Consider the following 21,358-nt stretch of genomic DNA (forward strand, 5'->3'; position numbering starts at 1 on the left):
TCTAGAAGGTCCGTCTGTTTCACAGACGGACCTTCTAGAGATGATGTAGAACATAAAAAGAAATGCGTGCAACTCCAAGGGAAGTTACAGATATGGAATAAAGCTATATGAAAATATAACTTGGCTTATAGCATTTCCTTCAGGGGAAAATGTTTTAATTACAGAATTACAAGACGACAGCCGAGAAAGAACAAATTAGAAGATATGTTTCCCTTTTGTCTGGGCCAAGCAGACTAAGATTGTTGTATTCCCATGAGGGTGTGTATATATTCTATACATATATATTCGTTTATGTAACGAGTGTCTTATTGAATGTGCGTTTGTTCTTCATACATGCACATACATGTGATCGCCTGGTTTTCAAAATGTCACAAAACAACTTATCAGTTGTGTGTTCACATATAACGACAAATAAGCGACAAAATAAACATCTTTGTCTCTTGTCAGACAAAGAAAGACATACCTTCAACTAAAGGGACGAATACTATTTTAAGGGGTTACAACATTTGGCCAATTAGAGAACACACTTGGCCCATCTTTGATCTTGTTGGGCGGAAAGCTGCAACGGAAATTCTATCACCAACAATAAACCTTCGGGTTTCTCTTGGGCAACCTTTATTCCAGAATGTTGTTCCCATCTTAGAAAGGTTGAACGCTGATACAGACCTGTCTGCATCTGCTGGGTACCATTCTGTCTGTCAACCGTCTATCTCAGCCGCCTGTTACAGACTGACCACTAACTAATTTTCTAAGGTGGGTGTCTCTAAACTCGTTACGTTATGTATCTACGTTATGTATCTACGTAACCAAAGATCCTTGCCCGGTCTTTTACCATGTACCTTTGTTTATTAAAACCAAACATTCTAATCATGTTTATTAAATATTCTTCTAAACGTTTTATTGTTTTACATATTTATGGTTTAATTATTTGTACATTAAATTCCAGTCCTATTTCAAAACGCCCTTTTGTTATAAAACGCTTTGTTATCAAAACACTTTGTTATTTCCATAAAATTGTCACTAGTTCAAATGTCCGTCACTCACCTATTTACCCGGTACATCTGACGTTGCCCGGGCCATAATATAATAAGTTGTTATTCATCGTTATTAAAACAAAGGAAAATTAGCTAATAACAGAAGGTTAGGGTTAAAGATGGGGATTAAGTAAAGTTAGGACTAATGTAGGGTTAAGGAAAGCAGTTTCCTCGATTGTGAGAAGTCAATCGATTTGGAAGTATCTCTAATTCCTTTTATAAAGGAGTCACCATTTATCAAGGCTCGAAGGCCACTCGAGGATAAGGGCTAATGAATTTAAGGTGGTAGTGTAGTAATCTTTAATGATGTAAGTTGGGTAGAATTTGATTATTTAAGAGGACGGTTCAACAAGAACTTGTTTATATTTGACTCGAAGACTAAGAAATTGTTGCCGGCAAGGAAGCAGACCAGCAGAACAGTGTTCCACAGGCGAGAAGTTCTAGGAAAAAACTTTGTTCATGGAATCTGTATTTAGATTTAGGCACAGATAGAGAGTAGGGAAAATTGTTGATAGTGGTTGTAGATAGTCGAGAGTTTTTTTGTGAAAGTCCGGCAAGGATAGACCATAAATTGAAGCTCAGACGAGCACTTGTCATGAAAATAATAATAGAGCAGAGACAGGCTTGCAACGTCTCTTCTGTGAGAAAGAGGTTACAAGAAAGAGAAAAGGGCATCACCTACTCGGTTTTGAAGCTGGTTTTGAACTCTATCAAAGCAAGATAGGATGTGCCAAGCAGCTCCTGCTCAGATGTGGCAACAAGAAAAAGTTCCCTAATTTGATGTTCGTGTCCATAATAAGAGCAACAGCTAGATTTAAATTATCAACGTCCATTTTCTGAACAACAGCTATTTTCTGGGAAAATATTACATAATGGCAATGCTTGTCACCTTTGACAGAACTCTTTTGAATTAGAGAATAACAATGGCATCAATCCAACATAAATGAATGCATATTAGTGAAACTTACTCTTACCGGATTATTTTCTTAAATTTTTCGTATACCCTAATTTTTTTCGACACAAGTAAGTATATACTAACATTTTCCTGTTATTTTATTTTCATCTGGCATATTTCACTCGGGCATCATCCTGGAGTTGTACCAAAGTTCTTTTTATTTAATTCAAGCTAAATTGTTTTTCTTTTTGTTTTTTTTTTCCAGTACATCCAAAAATTTCTTGATGTTGCCTATAGCATCTTCAGTCTGCCAAGTATTCACCATTTTGATATGATCCTGCTCGATTGTGAAGATCTAAAGATGGGTTTAGTGAAGGCAGCCCGCGGTTTGGCAGACAAACTCTTGAAAAAGTTGGCTTCCGACTATCGGAACGAGAACATCAGGTAAAAACAGAATACCATTTCTTGTGCTGGTTGGTTATTCACCTCGTGATTCATATAATGGCTTTATCTTGATTCCTTGCCAGTGGCAATTCTATGAGGAGGGACGAGGGCATGCACGTGTGAGAGGAGGAGTTCTTTTAATGACGTCACCACATCTCTTAGATGTCCCTACTTAGTGTTGCCGGAAGTCTTTTTTGTGATTTTTGTTTATTACCCCCCACTCCCCCCCACACACACGCATACACACATACTTCCTATTTTTCTTTTCCTTTAATTCATTTTTGAAAAATCAGTTTTCCAATTGAAATAAACTTATATTTTCTGAATGATAAGGCAAAAATTCGAAGAAAGAAATTGGATGAAAACGATTCTGTGTAAATCAACAATAATTTTTATCTATTATATAAATACAACTGAAAAGAAATTACTTTGAAATAAAAATCAAAATGAACTGGTAGTACTTGATGTGGTATTAGCCCTGATGTTTATAGGGAATATCAAATCCATAAGCAGTCTTCGTGAGAAGATAACATACAGCGCCTAGCCTTCCCAAATGGTCACCCATCTGGTACTGGCCAGGCTCTATATCGCTTAACTTTGATGATCTAATGATAACTGGTGTTTCAATATGATTATGCCGTATCATAATTAATTTGAAATAATGAGTATTTAATTGTTTGTGACTGAGTGAACGTTTCCCATTTGTAGTCCCATTAAAATTTGACCCAATGCAAGGGCAGATAACTTTGTATTCAGGGTTAAAGTTGTTTTCTAAAAAATCTCCTTTGTGCAAGGGAGACAACTTTAACTCTGAATTATTATTTCCCTTTAATTATTTTTAGAATATAAAATATCGAAAAGTATTTTCATTTATATGTAGCCACCTAATAAGTCTTGTGGCAAGGAGAAGTCTTCTAATAAGTCTTCAGTGGCAAATAGAAGTGCTAGAAGGTTTTTTAACCTGTCTTGACTGTAAATAAATTATCCATCATGAAAGAGACAACATATTTTTTTTGCATTCGATCAGCTAATAGATTTATTTGGGTTACTGTTGTCGTCTTGACTGTTATTCTCATAACATTTCAGACGATGTAACTCCCGGCCTTCTTCAGGTGTATCTTGTTAAACTTGAGAATCTTTTTTGTCAAATTCGGGAATCTTTTGCCCAAACTCAGGAATCTTTTAGGCGAACTCGAGAATCCTTCTGTCAAACTTGAGAATCTTTCTGTCGAATTATTTTTATTATGGGAATCCTTTGAGATGAGTAATTTTTTATTTATTTATTTATTATTTATTTTTATTTATTTATTTTATTTATTTATTTATCTGCACACTGTTATCTTCATCTTCATAGTTGTTGTAGTTTCACGACGTTTCGGCCAACTGTATCTTTGGCCTTCATCTGGTAGTTAACAGTGACGAGATAGGAATGCTGAGTTTCTTAACTGTATCCTCAGTAATTATTGCCCTCCATAGTTGTTGTCGTCTCACAACGTTTTTGGCCAACTAATCCTCTCTGTCGAACTCTTGAAGCTTTCTGTCATATTCAAGAATTTCTCTGTCAAGCTCGGGAAACTTTCTCTGAATCTCCGGAATCTGCACCGAATTTCAAACAGAACCGTTTATTTAATACACAACGGTAGCATACTCTCGTTTCATCAACCATGACCGAGTAGAAGTCTTAAGTAATTTGCACTTGTATTCTTAGTGTCGCAAGAACCCGTTCTTGAATGTTATTTTTATAATGTTTTAACCAATGTAACCTCCGGTCTTCTTCAACTGCATCTTGTTGAACTCAGGAATCTGTCTGGAATTTCAAACTGAACTCGTTATTTAATTTATATAATTCATGATCTTGATGCAAATCATACTACACTTTGATCCTATCCGTCCGTTTTACATGCTGGCATAAGTAGGACAGCTTTAAGATACTGACTTCCAAACTAACCTCTCTGGCCATGGCTTTATTTAAATTAAGCCAATATAATTTTTTTTTAATTTAAACAACGAAAATTAATTACGAAAACAATAAAATATATTTTTTTGCTAATTAATTATTATTTGAATTAGAAACAATTTGTGGTATTGTTTTTTATTAAGTTTTGTTATTTAACTTTAAAAAGTATTTGTTTTATTGTTTTTAATTAATTTTTGCTATTTAAATTCAAAAAACTTATTTGTATTATCGTTTTTCTTAATCAATTTTTGTTATTTAAATTTAAAAACTTATTTGTTTTATTGTTTTGTAATTAATTTTCGTTGTTTAAAAAATACTTGTTTTATTGTTTGTTTAATTAATTTTTGTTATTTAAATTAAAAAAAAACAAACAATTTTTTATTTAAACCTTTAGTATCTGCAAAGAATTTGAATACATTAAAATGCGTGCTGAAAAAGAACCAACAACAAGTGAAGAATTAATGGACATGATGCAGTTTCTTGAACAGGCACAGAGCACGGGAATGACACCCATCCTAAAACGGATCAAGGTAAGGCAATAAGACAGATCTATCTTTTTTTATAACCTTTCTTGGTTTAAATAATCGTGAGTGGTCCTGGATATGACCTTAAACTATATCCGATGGTGAGGCCCCAGCTTGCCGGCTTTGGGGAGTGTGGAGCTACCTTTTAATTGCCATTGCTCCCAGGTTCACTCTGACCCGGAGTGGTAGTACCTGTTAGGGTCCCAACTATGGGTTAAATAGAAACCGACTTGAAAACAACAAATATATTCTATTAAAAATTTTTTCTTCAAAATCTTTGCATTCGGCATTAAATAACCTGAAAAGGGTTTATATGCCGTAAAACAAAAACAACCAACCAATAGATAATCGTGAGAATGCGGTAGATTAGTAAATAGACAAGATTTTTTTAGCCTGTTATAAACGGGCAAAAGTTATAGCCCGTTGACCTGAAATGAGTGCTTTAAGGCAAATTGATAGTTGAATATTGTTTAGAAAAAGAATTGTTATCTTTTTTCCCCCCGTTTATTTTTATAACTAACCTGGGTTGCCGGCGTTTCCCAGGTGTTTGGAGGTGTGTGTGTTGAGAAAAAAAAAGTGGTAAGCAGGTGTGCTCGAATGTATACCGGGAAGGAAGAAAAGAACTTGGAAAAAAAATCTGATGTCTTTGCTGTTGCGTCCATCATCAAACCGGAAATGACGAATGTTTAACAAGGTTAGTCAATCGAAAAAAGGGATCACTTTCGAAAATATCGGCGAAAAAAGCGACCACTTCCTGTAGAAAAGTGCCTAGTTGAGGGTGAAGGAATTAATGATTTAGCCAATTTTTCGATATTTGTCGTGCGAAGGGTTGAGCTTCAAAACGATATCGATCTCATGAAAATCCGTCGCCTCTGTTGGCATACATACATACATATATACATACATACATGCATACATGATGATTGCAACGTCTTGTCAGACGAGTGCCACTCCCTCAGACATTTAAAATCCATGAGCCCAAATGCCTGAGGGAGTATCTATACAAATATGATGTTACAGAGTCTTAGCTTTGTACGACAGCTAAGTCTCTCTCTCGGTTCAAAATGTTCAGATCCAGCAACAAGCAAGAGCAAGATAGCCAGCAACAAATTAAACTGCAGACCAGCTTAATGTGGGTAATGGTCTTCCGCTTTATGGTTTTTTTAAATCAGAGATTTGCTTCTCCTAGAAAGGTTGCCTTCACCACGGCTTACGGGAGCCCTCTCCACCCCAACACATATATACATACACACAAATATACACGGTGCTAGTTGGCCGTTGACCCCGAAAAAGGGTTCATTCGCCCTTTGGAAGGTCTTGTTTTTAATCCTTCAGGGAGACTAGCCGCCCTCCTCACCAAACAAGTCTGGTGGGGGAACCAGTTTAGTCGCCGGTGACCCGACCATGAGGCAGGTAGTACTGGGTTACATGGTACCAGTAGCACATGACATGACATGACCTGACATAAATGCATACATACATACATGCATACATACATACATACACATACTAAATGTACACTAGATGTTTTAACCCATTAAAGACATGTATCAAGCGCTCAAGAATTGTATGTCAATGTCTTCGTCGGGCTTACCTACGGCGAAAATGAGTTTGTCCAAGAGCTATAAAAAATCGTTACCAGAGTCATTTATAGAGTAACTACCGAGGTTGCTCTGGTATCGTGTTGTGTCACATCGACAGAGGTGTTCGGGTTCGAATTAACAAAGTTTTTTGGGATCGTGTCATGTCGAATTGACGGAGATGTTCGGGTTCCAATCAACCGAGTTTTACGGAATCATGCGGGTCATGTGGACGAAATTTTTTGGGACCGTGCCGGAGCTTGTGAATGGAATTTTTCTGGACTGTGTTGAGTCATATATACATCGTTCGGTTTCCATTTATTATCCAGTTGGCTTGACGGTTGTCGCAGTCGGGTTAGGGTTAATATAGAGCTGAGACATTTATGCAACAGTTTTTGTTAACATAGATAGACGAGAGAACAGACGACACGAAGACAGTTACAAAATATAGATAATGATTTCTTTATTCATCAGCCGGCCAAATTAATGATGTCAGGGATTAACGCCTTTTCAACTATATGGTCTACTCTTCCCCCCTTCCCCTCTAAGGGCATCAGCTACACTAAGTCGCTGTCTGACTCTCGTCTCTAACTGACTCTATCACTGTGACTCTGATTCTCTCTAACTAACTTCGACTCTGTCTCAATATATGTAGTATCTCCTTTCTTTATGACGCCAGAGGCGTGCTATTCCACGTGAATAAATTGGATATGTCTGTCCAAACAAACTTTTGGCAAACAAAGAATTCCCAATTTTAATTGATCAATATATAACCTATTTTAAATCATTATTCATAAACTCGCATTGTTCATTCTTTTTAACTGACATATTTAATATCCAGTTTTTTCTAAAAGAATCAACAATTGACTGAATTCCTAAATTAATTATCTATGAATTATATCTGAATAATATTTAGCTATTTGCGAGGACAATGCCAATCGTTCTGCATTCCTTATCTTTTAACACTTGCCTACTGGGTTCGATTCTCGCCTTTTCCTAATATCATTTTCAAACTTATCCAGTTTTGCTTTCTTACTTTCTGGGTCTCTCCCTTTTCATAACAAAAGGTTCTTACAAAATTCCAGCCAGATTAGTTCAGTAGTTTCCAAAGAACACTTCTAGAGTAAATATGGTATTGCGGTGACTAATCTCTATTAATTCTTAACTGTAATTTGAACGGATACCATACAAGATTTCAGCCAAACCGACCCAGTAGTTTATGAGAAAACTTTTAGAGTAAATGTGGTAATGTGATGACTAATCTCTATTAATCTCGATTAATCTCTAACTGTGCTTTGTACTATAGTACTTAGTCCGCTGCATCTTACCATAGCAAAGGTCCATACAAAATTTAAGCCAGATTGTCCCGGTAGTTTTTGAGAAACCGTGGAATGAACAGACTATCTATCTGCACATTCCACTAACGGATTAAGAGAAATATAATAAAGATGAGACGGGCGAATGCGTAATGGATATTAGCTGATATCAGTTACTCTCTTTCCTTTACACTTCGTTCAGCTCATCTTTTCTGCTTCATTTTTTTTAAAACCTTTTTCTTCCTTCTGTACCAAGTGGAAATGGGATGCACTCAAATCAATTGTTTATTCTGATGTCCGCACAGTCATAGCAGAATCAAGGAAGCGAGGGTGGCGAAATGGTTAATGACACAGAAACATTTTCACTTACGGTCGGGCTAAGATGACAGTGTACTACCTGTTCTGACCCTGATCAGAGGATGAGAAATGCTTCTAGGCTAAAGCAATTTTTATTTTTGTTCCTATCCAGATTGTCACTTTTTGGGGAGCTGCATTTTCACCACATTAAAACCGACCTTGTGTCTAACTCTGCCCTTGTGGGGAGGCAATTAAATAGGAACCAGCCTTCTTGACCTTGGGCCAAGATAGCAGTGTAGTATTTGTTTTCATGCTACACTACACCTTTTCTGTCCTCAGTCAGTGGAGGAGAAATCCTTCATGACTGAGACAATTTTTATTTTTGTTCCTATCCAGAGTGCTCCTTTTTGGTGAGCTAGATTTTCCTCACATAAAAAACAGACCTTGTGTCTAACTTTGCCCTCGTGTGGAGGAAAGTAAATAGGAACTCTCTTAAGGGTGTACTTAGATATTCAGGAATCTTTTAATTGTATTCCTCTTGCAAATTTTACGTACAAATACACTTTTAAATTTATGTAGATTCTCTAACCTTTTTTTTCTAGAAGGAACACACATACAGACACTGAATTTAATATATGTGTAAAAGATAAACATTTCATAATAATTTCATAAGGATAGAGATTAAATAAGCACTTTTTTCACAAAGAAAGTAAAAGATTAAATAGTTTACATTTTTAAATCCAGTCGTACTCGTTCGTAAATTAAAAAAGTAAAAATAAAAAGACAAACAAACAAAAAACAAGCAGCACTGGGAGGTGACGTTGGCTAAATGGTTAACAATACAGCCTGACAACCTCTAGTTGCCATGTTTGAATCCAGTTCGTCTCACAGAAACGCTTTCACTTAGGAATGTTCACAACCTTCATGTGTTCCCTCCCATAAGTACTTTTTTTTCACAAAGAGATTACCATATATTAAGGTCCGAAAGACACTCGAGGATAAGGGTTAATGTATGTATTGTAGTCATTGGGACAGTAGAGTAGTAATCGTTTGTGATGGAAATTTGAAATAATCAGATTATTTATGAGAGCGGTTCAATAAGAACTTGTTTACTTTGGACTTGAAGACAACAGTATTGTAGTCAGATGGAAAGCAGATCAGCAAAGCAAAATTCCACAAACAGGCTGTTCTAGGAAAGAAGCTTTTTTAGGAAAAAATTCTAACCAGAAAGATATCGAGGAAACAAGTGCCAACAATAATCATCTGATTCATACAAAATGAAACAACAGCAGCAGGAGCAATTATTTTTGTTTTGTCTCTTTCAACCTGTATGGCATTTGAATTGTTATTGTCGATCTTAGTTCATCCGGACATCTTCGAACACGTCTCTATTGCGCATGCTTTCTGGTGAGAAAATGGGCCCAAGCAAATATATGCCTAACTATTTCAAGGTTAGCATCTCTCCTTTAAACTATAGTTCGTGTATTAGTAAGTAGATATGCAATACATGTGAATGTTGAAAAATTACAAGCTTGTATAAGGTACTCACTTTCTTCATTTGTTCAGCTTATTCGTTCAGAGTTCTTATGGCCAACACAAAATCAGTACACCGTGAAAATGGCAACAACAACTATTTCAGGTTTAGCACCTCTCCTTTCAGTTATAGCCAGTGTATTAGTAAATAAGTATGCGAATGTTGAAAAGCTACTAGCTTGTATAAGCTACTCTCTTTCCTTCTCCATTTGTTCAGCTTACTCTTCCGAATAGTCTGTGAAGATGACAACAAAAATAACAAATGTTGTGATACTGTGGACGTCCCTCATCAGAGTTTTGGCTGAGGAATTCTAGGAAGTGATTCACCGGAAGTAAAAGGTTGCTGGAAGTAGGAAGTGTAACATCGCAGAAAATAAACAAACAAAATAAATCTTACTCGGCTTTTTTTTTCTGTTTCAGTAAAAAGGCATTTATTACCGTTACTTTCCAAACAATATCTGCTTCTTGTTTTTAATGTTCATTTCGTCTGCCATGAGATTAACAAAACCCCGCTGTCTCAACACTAGCTTAAAAGTCTCTCACTGCCACAGAGGGCCATACGTCCATCTCACCTGATAGCACTTTGCCTCTCCCGACCTCACACATTGCCAGCCATTCCTCACCTTCGACTTTACATGTCCATCTTTCCTGGCACATACGTTGCATCTCCTTTTCGACCACTTGCTGTCCTTTTTTCCCCCTTTCTTATGACACAAGCTCACGCACACTTACTAATTTGCATATGTGCTTTAACAGCTGCTGCTAATATTTTTAGCATGTATCCTTTGGCTGCTGTTGATATTTTCATACGCTTCCATACGCACTCTGTTACAGAAGAGCCATGACCCAGAACAATAAGCGGAAAGAATTCACAAAAAAAAAAAAAAAAGAAGGGGCCAATCCGAAGTTAATATGAGGGTTGTTCCAAAAGTAAGGCCTCCTATTTTTTTAACTCAAGACATTGAAGAGCTTCGAAGGCAGGAGTGGTACCATTAAAACGAACGGCTTTTTATGCTTCAGAATTTATTTTTCTACATAACCACCATTCACAATGCATTTTTGCAAGCGATGAACAATGGCTGTGTGTGGGTATCCGGTGTGTGTTTTGTCATACGAGGGTTGACCCAAAAGTAAAGCCCCCCCCCAATTTTTTAACTCCAAATTTCCTTTTTGTTTTCGATTAATATAAGCTTTTAATCAATTCTCAAATTTAATATGTTCGCTGTTTTAATTGTTTAAAGTCTAAATTTAGACAAAACTAAACGAATATTCCATGAGCAAAGTTTCTTTCCTAGAACCGTCTGCCTGTGAAACAGAATACTGCGGAGCTGCTTCCCAGCCGACTATAACATGGTTGCTTTCAAGTCCATGTAAACAAGTTCTTGTCTTATTATTTTCTCCTTTAATCTTCACATTCAATGAATAATAATTCTGACAAAGAGGGAAGAATGGCTGTTTTCTGTGTCATAATCTATTCACTCTAATATATTTTGAATAGATTTTGACCTTGAAGTAGTATTTTTTTAGTTCCTTACATCAAGTGGCTTCATGCCTTGTCTCGAGCAACGTTCATTTAAAATGAAAAATAGTCATGAAAATTAAATTTTACCTGCTTTCCACCACTACCGACCCTCATGGTGTTGTCTCACTGGTCATCTAACACATTAATCCTGATACTCGAGTTGCCTTTGGGACTTGATAAATGGTTTAGCATCCGGACTCTTCAGTTTTAGACCTTATTAAACTTGTACACAATTTTTAAAATTAATTTTTTTTGATTTCAGGAAAACCAGGAAAAGTTGTCTTATTTGTTGGATGTCTATTTTTTCTCCAACGAAGACATCGAACTGAACAGTACGGTCCTGACTTGGCCCAACAGAATACAGTCAAGTTTCAATGAAGAGGTAAGTTCTTTTAGCCCTCACATTCCATTCTTACAAAGGGGGAAGAATTGCTGTTTTCCGAGTTAGAATTTATCCATTTATTGTTGGCTAGTTTTTTTGGTTTTTTTTTTAACCTTGTAGCCCCTTACATCAAATGGCTTCATGTTTTGTCTAGAGCGACTTCCATATGTTCCAAAATTCCAAAATGTCAATGAGTAGCAAGGTGGCTTGGAGTTGTTCGTTGTTACCAGTTAATCCTCCTTGCTGCAAGAATATCCGTATGCTTATCTTTATATTTATTATTATTCATTTTGGTAAAAAAAAGTTTCCTACTAAGACATTTGGAAAGTGGCAACCGGATAGGCAACCTCATATAACCGCACTAAACATTAAAAATACACGTTCTTTATACAATCGCCCCCCCCCCACTACCACCACCACGAATGCTGCGGACAAAACCGAAAGTGTAACGTGTCCATTACTTTTCAACGGTGTCGTTACATTTAAAACCTCTCAGACCCACATGTTGTCTGGGACTGTCGCAAAGGAACAAACAAATAAAAAAAGAAAAGAAATAAAAATTAGACTCGGCATGTTTTTTTTAAAATTGCAAATGAAAAGCATTTATTCGTGGTTTTTCTAAAACAACGCATTTCATTATCTTTCAAAAGTCTTTTCGCGCACACACGTTTTACATCGCTGTGACATATTGCATGTGCTTTTTTAAAGTCTCTCTCCCCGCCACCTGACTCTGGTCCTCGCCCTCGTATTCACACATCCATCTTGTCCAGCAGGAAACTTGTTTTCTTTCTCGGCCACGTTGTAATCTTTTATTTTTATTTTCATTTTTCTCTCTTTCTTTCCAAAACGTCAGCGTGTGCACACTTGCCAATTTGCATACGTGCTTTAACGGCTGCTGTTGCTGCCAATATTTTCGCTAGTCAGCTCTTCTACGACAGCTGCTGATTTTCTCACACATGCACATATGCACTATGTTACAAGAGAACACACCGCTTTGTTACAAAAGTGATAGGGTACGCTAAGAGTACAGAAGATTCATTGAACACTATCAGTCTGAAACTCGAAGATTAATCGGCCATATAGAAACATGATCATCACGCCTAATACTAAGAAGTCGGGTTCATAATACCGAGATCCAGGTTTCGAATCATCCGACCAGTGGTATGATTATATTATTCATACTGACAAATGTAAGGAACACGAAACATATTTACATCTATGAATATCAAAAATATTTATTTATTAAAGATATAATTATATATATATATATATATATATATATTGTAAGCCATAAAAATATATGGCAATCAAGCTACACAGAATTTTCCGTGTTTGATTTCCGAAAGGAATCGTCTGGCTAAAATGTGTAGTTTTTTTTTTTTTTTTTTTTTTTTTTTTTTTACAAAAGGCATCACCACATTATCAAGGCCCAGAGGCCACTCAAGGATAAGGGTTAAAGAGTGTACAGTAGAAATTGGTCAATATAGTAATCATTAGTAATGAAAATTTGGTAAATTTAATAACTTATATGGAACGGCTCATCAAGAACTTATTTACTTTAGACTTGAACACAACCATATTGTAGTCAGCCGGAAAGCAGGAAAACGGAAGACAATTCCACAGGCGTGCAGTTCTAAGAAAGAAGCTTTGTTCATGGAATCTACGTTTAGGTTTAGGCACAGATAAAGAGTGGGGGAAATTATTGATAGTGTTTACAGCTAGACGAGTGTTTCTTGTGAAAGTTTGGCGAGGGGGGACCATAGATTGAAGCTCAGTTGAACACTTTCCAGACAAACTCGCAACATCTCTTCTGTGAGATAGAGGTTGCAAGGAGGAGAAAAGGACATCTCCTACGAGGCTACGAAGTCTATTTTGAACTCTATCAAGGCAGGACAAGTCCTTTCTAGCAGCTCCTGCCCAGATGTGGCAACAGTATTCCATCCTTGGACGTACCTGGCTCTTATATAGGTAGAGAATAGCATCAGCAGTGAGATATCTACTGGATCGATAGAAAGATCCCACCATTTTTCCAGCGGCCTTGGCAACAGATTTGATATACGTGTTCCATTTAAGATCAGGAGTAATTAAATACCGTACATATTTTTATCACTTACTACTCACGCATTGAGCACTGATGAAGTAAATACTAAAAATCGATAGAGAAAGTGATATACCTCCTCATAATATTTTATATTGATGCATGAAATAACAAATAAAATATATTTTAAAGATTAAATCCCTTTAAGGAACATAGAGAAAGAAAATAAAGGTTGAAGCAAAAAAGGATTTGAGATTTGGGTATCCAAATAAAATATTAACCCTTGAATAGATTAGGATGGTGTTCTTAGGTTCCAGATTGGTTGACAGTTGGTACATTGAACGTAATATCCATTCTATATTTAATGAATCATCCAGAGTGGCATTTTTTGCGAATGGCGAATTTAGAATTATTCCGTCTCAGTTTTTGGTTATGTAATATCGGTAGAACCAAGTTCAACTGGTGAAAATGAATATTTATAATGAATAATGTATTAGCATTTTGTAAGATTTGAAACCACAAGATTCTTTAATTTGTGATCTAATCCATCTCATTATTCTCATATATATATATATATATATATATATATATATATATATATATATATATATATATATATATATATATATATATATATGTGCGTGTGTGTGTGTGTATATATATATATATATATATATATATATATATATATATATATATATATATATATATATATATATATATATACTCGGGTTTTTTTATTCAAAAGTAATGGACTAGTGAATTCAACGAGGTTGTTAGATAGTGCTCAATAAAAAGAGCTGATAATACTTGTTTATTGTTATATAAACATTCTCACATCCCGCTGCTACAAACATCCACTTGTTTCAATCAAACAACAGATATCATCAGGCAGCGACTTGACTATTCAAATGTTCAATGAATAATCTAAGGTTATTCATTGAACATTTGAATAGTCAAGTCGCTGCCTGATGATATCTGTTGTTTGATTGAAACAAGTGGCTGTTTGTAGCAGCGGGATGTGAGAATGTTTATATAACAAAAAACAAGTATATATATATATATATATATATATATATATATATATATATATATATATATATAACTACTTCATTTACTCACATAAAATTAATATACAAAAGTATAGATTTATGCGTAAACTTTAAGTATTTACTTCAAAAGTGCTCAATACGTAGGTAGAGCTAGTTAGTAATTTATATATATAATAATAAAAAAAAGAAATGTCTGCCTTAAACCACTAAACTAGTTTTAAAACAGATCCTTTGTTCGATAAAATGCATGCCCATTGGCTGATAGGAAGGGGCGCGGTGGATACTAGAAAGCTGATTGGCTAACTAAAACCCTCAACAGAAGAGGACCATATAAAAACAATAAACAACCACAGAATTCGTGCATAAGCCTGACGAATCCTAGAGTGGATGAAATGCCGGATATTCAGTCTAGCTTAATCGCCATATATATTTTATAAATTACTATATATATATATATATATATATATATATATATATATATATATATATATATATATATATATATAAATATATTATCGCTTATCTTCGCTCATCTCGGTATTTGTTGCCACTAGTATTTAACAATGTCGACTCAGAAGAGGTGTGGTTGGAGATTGCGCACCTCTTGCCACAAAAATTTCACACACAATTGCCCCTTTCATAGTCTGTCAAAGACTGAAGGAGCCCCACCCCCTATATATATACTAGTTGGGACGATTCCAATATTTTCCTGATTCCAATACAGTTATTGATTTCACACTAAATTCCCGATTCTGATACAATTGCAGATTCCGATTCTTCAGAAATCTCTAAATATTTAACTATAAAATTACGATTTTTCACGATTACCATAGAAAATGTGTTAAATGTGCGCATATTTTCTCAGACGTAAAAACACACTTTTGGAGGTGATCTATCGATTTTAGCCTTACTGGTAGTTTAAAATCAATAAATATTTATTATTTTATTATACTACTATATATTTTTTTAAATTTTAATATACTTTAACACAAATGTTTCTGTTATGTAACAATATATATATATATATATACATATATATATATATATATACATATATATATATATATATATATATATATATATATTCTTCATCCATTTATGTAATTGTTAAAAATATTTTCTTTCCGTCACGAGTATCACGTTTAACTCACTATATCATAGCTAGCTATAACATATACTGACCCAACGGGTCACGGATAGTCTAGTTATATGTATAAAATAAGTTTATAAAATCGACAGTACGTACTCTACAGTGCAATGTAAACTACAATGTAATGTATACTAAGTCACTGCAGAGAGGCATGTGAAGCTTCCTCTTGGTGCACCGTGATGGGTTCCCAACTAGAGCAGGCAATCAAGCGATTTGATTGAAAAATGGGCAATTTCACCGAGTTTGATGACAATAAAAATATAGGAGTGAGAAACATTCATTGATCATCATTCAATCTCGAGCAACGTCGGGTCTCCCTGCAAGTTACATGTATCGTTTGTTATCGATATAGATTGTTCTTTTAACTATAGGTGAACCTAAGATGAATCTATGGATTAACCTTTGATCTTGGACTTTTTTGTCTTTAAACTTTGTTTACTAGACTTTTATATATCTTTTTTTATACTTCTTTTTTTAATGTTCAAAATTACGTTTTATAATTATATATATATTATATTATAATTTATAATATAGTTTTATAATTATATATATATTATATTATAATTTTATACACAGTGCTGTTTCCGTTTCACAAAACGTGAACAAATAATTACCAACGATATGTATTCACCTTAGATAAATTATGCTTATATATGAGCTGGTTCTTATTTAGATCAACCTCGTTTCCAATTTATTTTCTATCCTCACTGATGTCACATGACCTACTGGTGTCATGATTTAGTCATTAAATCCTATTCAGTATCTCCAGCAGTGAATGCTTTATTACCTAGATGATCTCATTTTTTTTTATATATATAATTATTCATGTCGGAAACAACAGCGAAGAGAAATGTCAGCTTTGCAAAGATTTTGTTTTTAGCAAAAAAAAAAAAAAAAAAATGGTGAAATCTACAAAATTCTTCAAAAAAACTCGTTTTTGTCATTTCTTTGGCTCATTAAAAGTTATTGAATTCTTCAAGTTCAGAAAGTTCGTTCGAAACAAATTTACCAAAATCACATAAGACAAAGAACAACACAGTATGGATGGATAAGTCCCTTAACCCCACCTCCCCCGAGTTCGGGGTTGCTGCATTATTTCCTGCAGCATGTCCTGGGCAAGAATATCCTGGTGACGCTCATCCCTTTCCAAGTTCCAAGCACATACAGCACCTGGTATTACCAAATGGCCATCCATTTTAGTACTGAGCAGGCTCAACGTCGCTTAACTTTGGTGATCTAACAGGAACCAGTGTGTTAACGTGATTATGCAGTATAAAACCGTGTGGTCCTCCACTTTACTATCGCCAACCCCCAGTGTTGTTTTAAGAATAATTTATCTTGCCTTTGGTAACTTTTATTGGTTGTATATTTATTTTATTTCGCTCCTTTTTTGTTTGTTTGTTTGTTTTGTTGGCTACTGTAAAAATTGCGCAGATTTTGTTTTGTGTTTATAAGTTGTTGTGAATATGGATTATCTCCTCCTTGAAAATCCAAGCTATAATAGCTGTACATTTCTGCTTGTCAAGTAGACTAGGATTCTTAATTGAATAAAAGATTACTAGACGGAATCTCTTGTCCTGTTTTCATTACATAAGTTATGAATGAAATGTTTATTATCTATATATTAGTACCGTAGTACCTTTAACGTACATATGTGTGTCACGATTTCTAGATTATAAATTATTCGATGGGGAGATCCTATTTATTAAAAAGGAGGATAGAAGGTGATAACATACTAAAATCATTAAATTATTAATGTAGAACTGCCAATTTAATGTCCGTAGCATGTTATCACATTCTATTTTCCTTTTTAATAAATAGGATCTCCCGATCACCAAAGACGCAATGTAAAAAATTTTTTTTTTTAAATGATGTCGCTTTTGGACCGTACATGAACCTAAAATATACCTTCTTGGTCTTCTGGCTAGGATCCAAGAGTAGTATCTATTCTGGCTAAAGATGGTCTAATGATATTGTGGGGTTTCCATTTGTGCCGGGCGTCCATACAATGGAAATATGTCACAGACTCCTATAAGAATATTGGATATAAACCGTAATAACTAGATATATTCTGACACTACAATAACCAGATTACTTAGATAAATACTTTTACAGTATTAACAAAAGGGCTACAATAATTTTGCAGGATTTCCATTCATGCTAGACGTCTACAGAATGCCCAGCAGCAATATATTACACATGAAAGATGCCATTGTAGAATTTTCACAGATCCCGTTAGTTTGAAATTAGTATTTTAAGTATTTCAAGTTGCAAACTTGGCAAAGCCAGCAAGTTAAAATACAAACAGAGTGAATATTCATAAAATGAAGGAGTTTTGAACCGAATAACTTTTATAAAGCAAGATATTTAAAACTAAAAGCTTAGTACGTCCAAGGATGGAATACTGCTGCCATATCTGGGCAGGAGCTGCTAAAAACAGCCTATCCTGCCTTGACAGAGTACAAAATAGACTTCGTGGCTTAGTGGGGGATGCCCTTTTCTCTACCTTGCAACCTCTCTCCCACAGAAGAGACGTTGTGAGCCTATCCTTGTTTTATCGTTATTTCCATGGCAGGTGCTCGTCTGAGCTCCAATCTCTGGTCCCCCCTCACCAATCTTTCACGAAAAACACCCGTCTAGCCGAATCCACTGTGAAAAATTTCCCCCACTCTTTATCTGTGCCTAAATCAAAACGTGGATTCCATGAACAAAGCTTCTTTCTTAGAACTGCACGCCTGTGGAACTCTGTTCCGTCTGCTTGCTTCCCACCTGACTACAACTTGGATGTGTTCAAGTCCAACGTTAACAAATTCCTAATGAACCGCCCCCTTAAGTAAACACTTCATCAAATCTCCACACTAACGTAATGTACTTGCAATAACCCTTATCCCTGAGTGGCTTTCGGGCTTTGATAAGTGGTGACTACTGTTTAAAAAAAAACAAAAACTATTTGTGCCACTGATCCCCCTTTCATAACACTAACAAGTGAACGTCATGTGAAAGCGTTCATATTAAATATTTACTTTATGTAAGTACTTTTGAATATGAATGATTACTGTAATGTTGGACAATCACATAGTACTCCCAATCGGCGACCCCACTGATCCCAACATTGCTTCTGTGGTTTTCTTCTCTGTCTTCTTTTCTGGCCATGTCGTCACCTTTCACATAGGCGGCTGCCAAAGGGCGGGGCACACAGTGGTTCACAAGAATAAAAGCAAAATAAAACTGACACATTCTTCAAATATCAGTTGAACCCTGGGCATGTGTGTGACACCATCGACTCTCTACATGCTCTGGATCATATCATAGTAGTCGTCTGCCTGGGCCTCATTGTCATTGGTTGATCAATTCATTTCCCCATCTGCTCCGAGCTACGACCTGCATTCTCGATTGTATCTAACTGGCAACTGTCCTCAACTGCAACTGTCGTCAATTGTCAAACACCCTAGACTGTCCACAACTGCCTACAACTGTTGCTAAACAGATCGCCACACAAATATGTTTGGTCAGTCAGTTACAAGTAACTAGAGACATGTTCAGGGGATATTACTTATACAAAATTAGAGTTGGTAATGAAAATTGGAAAAAGTTCTACAGCAGATCTTGGTTGGTTGGTTGGTTGGTTGGTTTTGTTTTACGGCATATCAACCCTTTTCGGGTTATTTAATGCCGAATCCGGTGATTTTGAAGAAAAATTTTTAATGGAGTATATTTGTTTTTTTTTCAAGTCGGTTTCTATTTAACCCATAGTTGGGACCCTAACAGGTACTACCACTCCGTGTCAGAGTGTACCTGGGAGCAATGGCAATTGAAGGGTGGCTCCACACTCCCCAGAGCCTGCAAGCTGGGGCCTCACGATCGGATATAGTTTAAGGTCATATCCAGGACCAAAGAAGAGGGATTGATCAAGAGGGAAGTCACATGATATTCAAAAATAAAATAAATTAACGACTTTTAAAAAGTGAAAAAGGAAAAGAAAAAATATAATTTTTCTGATTTTCATTAGGGACTCTACTTTTGTATTAGAAGCATTTGCATGAAAAGGTATCTAGTTACTTGCAACTGGCTGACCGAAACATTCTCATGAATGTGTAGCAACATATAAATGCTTATGTAAAACAAATAAAAAGTATATACATTATGTATATGTATATACATTATGTATACATAATGTATATACATTATGTATACATATATGTATATACATTATGTATATACATTATGTATATGTATATACATTATGTATACATATATGTATATACATTATGTATATACATTATGTATACATTATGTATATGTATATACATTATGTATACATATATGTATATACATTATGTATACATATATGTATATGTATATGTATATAGAGAGATAAAAATAGACCGGTAGATAGATAAAGAGATAGACAGACAACGTTTACATAAGCATTTATATGCCACTGCAGATTGATGAGAATGTTTCGCTCAGCCAGTTACAAATAACTAGAGATCTCTTCAGGCGATGCTGTTTATACAAAATTAGGGCCCATAATGAAAATTGGAAAAAGTTTATAGCGGATCTTGATCAAGAAGGGAGTCACATGATATTCAAATACAAACTAAATTAATGGCTTTTAAATAAGGAAAAAAGACAAAGAAAAAATAGGACAAGGAAAACATACAAAAATTTTTTTCTCATTTTTCGGTAAATCACCATCAATATTTCATCGATCTAAACACCGGAGCACAAAGATCATGACTAATGCGAATATTTGTTTATTGGAAAAAATAAGGGGTGGAGATATTTTTTCCTTGTAGATATCAAGCTGAAACAGAACCCGTATGGGATGGATATTTTTTCGTTGTAGTTATTAGTGTTGGGAATCGGAAAAATCAGAACTTTTTGCGTATTGGAATCGGTAAAAGTTGTGCCTATTTTCCGATGCTGAAAACGATTCCTTTAATTATATTTTTTTATTTGGTTTTAGTTAAATAAAAATCTTCCGCTGTTGGTGGTAATAATAAAATAATAAATATTCATTGATATAAACTTTCAGTAAAACTAAAATCTATTGATCACCCCCCCTCCCTCACAAGTGTGTTTTTACGTTTGTGAAAACTAATGCACATTTAGGATGTGTTTTTACGGTAATCAGGGCAAAATGATCATTTTATGGTTAGAGATTTATAAATCATAGTCATGTTGACACATTGGTTCTCGCCAGATCACCGAAGTTAAGCAACGATAAGCCTGACCAGTACCAGATGAGTGACAAGGCTAGGCATTATATGTACTACGCCGAGTCGTAAAAATATCCAGGTTGGTATCTGGGGGCGCGTTTACCTTACTGGTGGTGGTGGTGGGGGGGGGGGAGATGCGCCTCCGAATCAAGATGGAAAGCAATGGAAAACTACTCTTTATTTGTCTCCCCAGAATTATCATGGCTCTACAATTTGGAGAGCCGTAATCGCTGATGCTGTTAAAAAACAGCAGGGTTGCTGCTGCTGCTGCTGCTGATGATGATGATGATGCTGATGCTGCTGCTGCTGCTGCTGATGATGATGATGAAAGAATCGGAATCAGTAATTGTAACGGAATTGGGAATTTAGTACGGAATCGGTAATTGTTTTTGGAATAAAAAAAATATTGGAA

General features: G+C 35.3%; 1 protein-coding gene across 3 annotated transcripts in view; it reads left to right on the forward strand.

The window, feature by feature from the left end:
* LOC145260629 (dynein axonemal heavy chain 12-like) overlaps window positions 1-21,358 on the forward strand; it is a 572,171-nt gene that overhangs the window by 53,186 nt on the left and 497,627 nt on the right. For all 3 annotated transcript variants that reach the window (XM_080118949.1, XM_080118950.1, XM_080118948.1), the window contains exons 13-15: window positions 2,195-2,373; window positions 4,725-4,860; window positions 11,365-11,484. In XM_080118949.1, coding sequence (XP_079975075.1) covers window positions 2,195-2,373; window positions 4,725-4,860; window positions 11,365-11,484 — 435 coding nt within the window. The remainder of the gene's footprint in view (window positions 1-2,194; window positions 2,374-4,724; window positions 4,861-11,364; window positions 11,485-21,358) is intronic.

This window comes from Euprymna scolopes, chromosome 36 (assembly GCF_053919585.1).
Source record: "Euprymna scolopes isolate OS-2025 chromosome 36, ASM5391958v1, whole genome shotgun sequence".
In the NCBI taxonomy this organism is placed as follows: Eukaryota; Metazoa; Mollusca; class Cephalopoda; order Sepiida; family Sepiolidae; genus Euprymna; species Euprymna scolopes.